This window comes from Aspergillus uvarum (genome assembly GCF_003184745.1).
Source record: "Aspergillus uvarum CBS 121591 unplaced genomic scaffold BO82scaffold_60, whole genome shotgun sequence".
NCBI classification, from domain to species: Eukaryota; Fungi; Ascomycota; class Eurotiomycetes; order Eurotiales; family Aspergillaceae; genus Aspergillus; species Aspergillus uvarum.
Window position 1 is genome coordinate 249,410 of NW_020291357.1, and position 6,000 is coordinate 255,409.

At 50.9% G+C, this 6,000-nt stretch overlaps 2 protein-coding genes across 2 annotated transcripts; both read right to left on the reverse strand.

The window, feature by feature from the left end:
* Window positions 1–527: 527 nt before the first annotated feature.
* Window positions 528–2,402, reverse strand: BO82DRAFT_357712 (mitochondrial 37S ribosomal protein mS45). Its single transcript, XM_025636091.1, has 2 exons — window positions 1,861–2,402; window positions 528–1,623 (listed from the first exon to the last, which is right to left on the reverse strand). Exons 1-2 carry the CDS (start codon window positions 2,314–2,316, stop codon window positions 931–933), a joined length of 1,149 nt encoding a protein of 382 aa, XP_025488317.1. The 5' UTR covers window positions 2,317–2,402; the 3' UTR covers window positions 528–930.
* Window positions 2,403–3,240: 838 nt separating this feature from the next.
* BO82DRAFT_168414 (RNA-binding protein) lies at window positions 3,241–5,487 on the reverse strand. Its single transcript, XM_025630321.1, has one exon. The coding sequence runs from the start codon at window positions 5,290–5,292 to the stop codon at window positions 3,481–3,483; it is 1,812 nt and encodes a 603-aa protein (XP_025488318.1). The 5' UTR covers window positions 5,293–5,487; the 3' UTR covers window positions 3,241–3,480.
* Window positions 5,488–6,000: the final 513 nt, after the last annotated feature.

Consider the following 6,000-nt stretch of genomic DNA (forward strand, 5'->3'; position numbering starts at 1 on the left):
TCTTTCTTTTTTCGTGTCTTGGAACCTTGAAGCCTCTCTCCCAGAGAACAGTCCGTTCTAATGCATATTGCACCGTCAGAATCCACAATTAATTCTGATGATACAAGCGCCAGGGACGAACGACTATTCTCACGCACACGAATGGAGAATGGCTTTCTTTTTTTCATTCTTGTGGAAATCTATATCTCTCTGCTTGCAGGTTTTTTTTAACCCACCCCCACTCCCTCCCCCAAGAGCCATTTTCCTTCGTCCACCCGCTAGGGTGCGATATAACTACACACACAGTACAGTACAATTGTCATATATATACACAAATATATAACCTGCATATAATTCTTGAATCGTGTCCGGTTTTCCGTGTTGAGTTTGTGTATGGGTTTGAGGAGTGAGGGGAAAATTGGATTTGTCTCGGGTGAAGTAGCTCCTCTCCCCTTTTTTGTGTAGCTCAATCCGAGACGAATACGGCTTCATAGACAGTTAGCGTTCATTCTCTACGAAGAAAACGATAGAAAGGAAGGATCATGATAGTCATGTTGATATGATGATTGATTGTTTGTATCTTCGGCATGAGAACCTGGGATAGAAAATCCTCTGCACTGGTTGATAATAAATGTTGACCAGAGGATCTGAAAAAGGGTGTATAAATACAATACTCCGGCTCAAGGGAATCTGTTGAAATAGATCCATCCCATCCTGGGGCGGAGAAAAAGAAAAGAACCGGCACACACATAAACAAAGCTAGAAGGACCACAAAAATAGAGGAATTACACGCCCGTATAATACAGTTCAGCAGGGGGAAAGCAACCCAAACCCATCATTGGCATACCGATAACATCCATGCAAGGCTCGTTCTCGAAGACCTCACTGAGGTGAGGAGAACCTCACGAAAAAAGTAGAAAAGAGAAAGAGAGAGAGGGATCGGGAAGGGGTTTAGACCTGCACACGAGTGGGGATCTTGACCTGGCCCTTCTTCCGATCATAGCTGGGAACACCATAGCGGCGACCAGGAGCCATGTGACCCCGGCCAGTGAGACCTGTGGTTTCCCGGCTGACAACCACATCTGTGAAGCGGAACTCGAACCGGGAATTCTCGGGCTGGACCTTCTGGGTTTTCATATCCAGGCGCTGCTGGGATCGTTCCTTGCGCTGCAGCTCTACCGCGGTTTCCTGTTCGAGACGCGCCCTGTACTTCTGACGGACCTCGCCGGGCTCAGTTTTACCGATGGTCAGACGGTTGCGCTCATGAGTGATCATGTGCGGGTGAGGGATACGAGCGTCCGAGGGCAAAAGGACCTGGTGCTCTTCGTCGCCCTTGCCGACCTTCTCAATCTTTGCAGGACTCTCCTGAGTGATCTTGCGGATGGTCTCGTCGGGATTAGCTTGAAGCTGTTCGGCATGCCGGTTGGCCATAGCAGGGGCAGCAGAGAACACGCGGCCAGCGTCAATACGGTTAAATTGCCGAGACTCAGAGACAGGGTAGAAGATTTGAGGGTCGGTCAGGCGGTGAGCCGGTAGGTCATTAATGGTTTCGTGGGATGTTCGTCTTTCCCATTCAGCTGGAAGAGGAGTGACGGGAACCATTTCATGAATGGCACGTGCGTAGGGAAGCGCAAGGGATTTGCCCTGGTGAACGACGCGTTAGCTTTGCTGAGAAAGGAACAGAGACAGCGTCGACAAGATAAACTCCAAGCGAAGGTGGGGATATAATGCATATCAGATTTAAAGGCGTTGTAATCATGCCCAGAAATTGGGTCATAAAGACTAATCGATTTTTATAATTGTCTCATCATTGCATCCGGAAGACGTTCTTGAAGGGGGTGGAAGCAAGAGCAGAAGGGAAGGACAGGGGGCAAGCCATACTTGTTCTTTCATCTGATTTTCCAACTCGACTAGTCGAACCACCGCAGCTACTCTCCTCATATCCACGCCATACAGGACACTCACAGCCCGCACACTCTTGTTTCGAACGGTCACCTGGTTATGAATCTCGTTGCGCAGGTCCTCGCTGAGTATAGGGTCGCTGCGGTAGAGAGGGTTGGCGGGAAAAGGCTTGTTAGTGTGTGTGAGATAATTGGTTTCACCAGGAATGTGATGTTGCAGTTCGGATCCTTTCCCGCGAAGCCATCTGATCATCTCTCTGCGAAGTCTAGTTTGTGAAGGTCTTGTGGTAGAAAAGGAACGGGAAGCGGGCCGCGAGGCATCTGTGAGGGAAGAGGACGTGCATGCGGTGGTAAGTCTGAAGAGAGAAGTGGAGGGGGAGGAGATATAGGGGAGGAGGGTATTAGAGACCAGGTGGTTCGGTATTCGTTGAGCCATCTTGGTGTGTATTTGTGCTAGACAATGAGACAAGGGGATGAAAGAGGGCAAGAGAGAGCAAGAGGAGGAGAAGCAGGTAATAGAGGTCAATGGATGCGGAAACGAGAAAAGGGAAGTCCAATTGACCGGAGGGAGGGCGAGGAGAGGGTGAAGCAGGTAGAGGTGAATGAATGTTGACGAAGCGAAAAGAAAGAGAACTGCACGCGAGTCGAGGGTAAGAAACTTTTTCGGGACATGCGGCTGCATCACGTGAGCCGCCCAACTTTCGTGGGTTGAGTCCCACTTGCCCAGATAGGAAGGTTGATACGTTGATACTACGCCGGCAGCTTCGAAGCAATTGTCTCAGATTGGGAGAATTCGGAAGAAAAGGCGAAAAAGAACAAGGATAAAAAGAATAATACTACTAATCATACTGAGCACGCCTCTTCCCGCCTCTTCCTGCCACGCTCTCACCATTTCAACTCCATTCATCCATCGGCGCAAGAAAGCAAAGCTATAGAAAGCCACAAGTCGGAGAGAGGGAGAAGGAAAGAAACAAGTGTCCCATTTGAGCCAACCAATGACCAATACAAGAAGATATGACGCTGTAAGGGAAATGCCAAACCGAATAATGGTACTGGTAACGTGCGACGATGCAGCAGCTAGCCAACAGTAGCCTTCCAGAAGTCTTAAGTGTATACCCATGTCAACGCCTTGCCCCAATTGCAAACATTGGTGATTATGATTGGAACTGACTCAGAAAAATGCACACGAAGAAGGGCAGGGAATCGATCAATCTTCAGCAAGAACACATTAGAAAGCAGAAAAAGAAAAAAAGAAAACACAGACACGGGGTATGAAGATGGTGCATAAAACAACACAACAGGGACTTGATCAATGTAAAATCCTCACGCAGATGCAAGATTCCCCTCCAGAAAAAAAAGCAGACATGCAAGCAGCGCCCCTGTTTCCATGCTATCAGAGTGCAATATGAAAAGAACATCACGCAAGTAAGTCAAAGTGTCCAGGGCCCAAAATCCTTACTCCGAGGAGGAAGGTGACCCTCCAAATGCTAATCTAACTTATAAAAACAATAATCGCCCTAATACGCCAGGTAGCCCAGTGGTCATCAAGCATCGCGGACATTTAGTGTTCCACAGAGACGTAAAATTGTTCTTTTGGCCTCTAGCGGCCCATCATGTAGTCCGGATAGGAAAAGTTGAACCCTCCCAGATTCGGCGCCCCACCGGTGAGCGGCGGCGGAGGTGAAACCATCGAAGAATTGGTTCGGATTCCAAGGCCCGGGTTGGGGTTGGGGTTAAAGGCGCCGTTGGTGGGAATGGGAGCATGCATATTGCTGACCGGATGGATAGGGCCGTTGTTCCGCAACGCCATGGGGGGAGCGAGACCGGGAGGCGCTGATAGTCCAGGTGGCGGGCCACTGACCGTAGAGAACACATGGCTGTTATGAATCCCACCGAGGCTGCTGCCGCCAGGTACGCCGCCTTGAGAGGTACCCATGGTATTCGATGCACTCATGGAGCCCGGTTGCCCGGAACGCACTCCCAAAGGGTTCTTCGAAAAACTCAGCCGAATCCCAGTCTTGATACTATTCGACAATTTGAAGCCATAGAGCTCGTTGAGCGCCTTGCCGGCAGTACCCACATCGTCGAACTCCACAAAGCACATAGGACCATTTTGTTTGTTCCGGAAACATAGACGTTTGTAACCACGCTGCTTAGAAAAAAGAGCCTTGAGCTCTTCCTCTGAGGTATCCGGCGGAAGATTACCAACGTACAGAGTATTGCAAGGCGGGTTCATGTCGTTCGGATTCGCAGCAGGTAGACTGTGGCGGTGCATGTGCGGGTTGCCGTAGGGAAACCCGTGGCCGGCCCCAATATTATTCATCGCTTGCGGATATGTGGATGCAGGGGTAGGGACTCCCATATGCGCAGAGTTCTGAGGAGTGTAACCCTGAAGTGGTGGCGACGAGATGTTAGTCGCCAGGGACATATTGGCAAATTGATTACTCAGGATCTGAGGATTCGTTGCACGGCGCCCAGCTGATACAGCACCAGAATGCCCGTTTTCCGCATAACCAACCGGATCCTTAAGAAGTTCTCCCGTGTCTTCGTCAATGTCTTGATCGATCATCGATTTGCCGCTAACACGAGGCAGTTCAGGAACCCCATTTCCAAGTGGCGATTGTGGGGCAAAGATGCTGTGCAGGCGGGAACCTGACTCTGGCAGACCATCGCCGTTGGCAGCTCCGGTTGTCGCGCTGAACTTCTCCAAACTCTGAAAAGTTCCATTAAAGCGTGACGACTGGCGCGACAAGGCTCCGTTGACACCTCCCAGCAGACTACGGGTTGCAGTGTGATCAATGGTGTTCCGTCTAGGTGCCAACGATGATGCCACTGGACCGGTCAGTACTTCCACAATCATGGTAGCATCGTTCTTGGAATTCGGTTTTCCATGGAGCAAAGCTCGCGCCTCTTCAGCAGCGGCCAGCGTGCCGAAGCGCGCGACTGCACATAGGTATCCGTTATCTTCCGGATGGTCAGAAGGTATGAATTCGGCATCCACGAGGTCTTTCGCGAATAGCAGCATACTGCGCAAAGCCTCGCGACTGGTGTTGCGCGGAAGCTTCCGCATCAGGATTATCCCACCACCCCCATTGACAGGACGGGCAAAGCCGTTTAGCGACTGTGCCGAATCAGCGAAGCGCATGGTGGTCGAAGCGACAGTGTCAAAGGAGGACGAGGGCGCGATTGGGGAGAAGGGGTGAGTGAACGTGGGAGCTAGCGATGAAGAGGCCTGCGACGCGGGCGGACTGTACACGTCGGTCGACATCACATTCTGGGCCGTCGACGGCGGCTGAGAAGCTGAAAGCGACTGGTGAGTCGGCGACGCGCCCGAGGATACAGACGGCGTGCGCTGAGTGGTGCTGAAAGAGCCGGGACTCGTGCGGGTGGATTGATTCGAACTTCCACTCATGCCTTGCAGAGGGATAAATCAACGTGTCAAGTCGATCGATCGATGAAACTCCACGAGCAGACTGGAGGAGCACGGGCTCTCTAGAAAGGCAAGGGAGCGAAAGTCAAATGGGTGACAGGCGGTACCGGTTGAAGAAGCCAGCAATGGAAGAATTAGTAGCTGGAACGGTAATGCCAAAAACCTATCACGTATAGGTGATCTAGTGACAGATGATAGTCAAAGGTAGGTGAGATGTGTGATGAGTGCGATATGCTAGGTTGCGCGCAACTGGAATAGAAGTGCCGCGTTCGGCCGCGTTCAGGAGGCGATATGCGACAGAAGGAGGAATTGACGGCAACGACACAATGACCGAGACCTCAAACGGAATGATAACACAAGCAAATGGTGTAAATCAGAACACGTGAAGAGTGAAAGGACTGATTAAATGATTTTGATGATCACAATAGTAGTGGAGGAAAAGGCGTGGTGTATTAGCGGGGAGGAGGGGGGTGGGTAGAATATGATGAAAGGAGAGGAAGATGCAGAATGGAAAAGAGACGGGGGGGGGAGAAGAGAGAGGGAGGATGGGAGGGAAATGGGAAGTGGAAGGTGGGAGAGGATGACGAGTATGAACCGAAGACGGGAAAAGGGAGTGGGTGGAAATTGAGAGGGAAGAGAGATTAATCGGGGAAAGGATAAGGTTCGATTTTGGGGGTTGGGGGGGGGGGG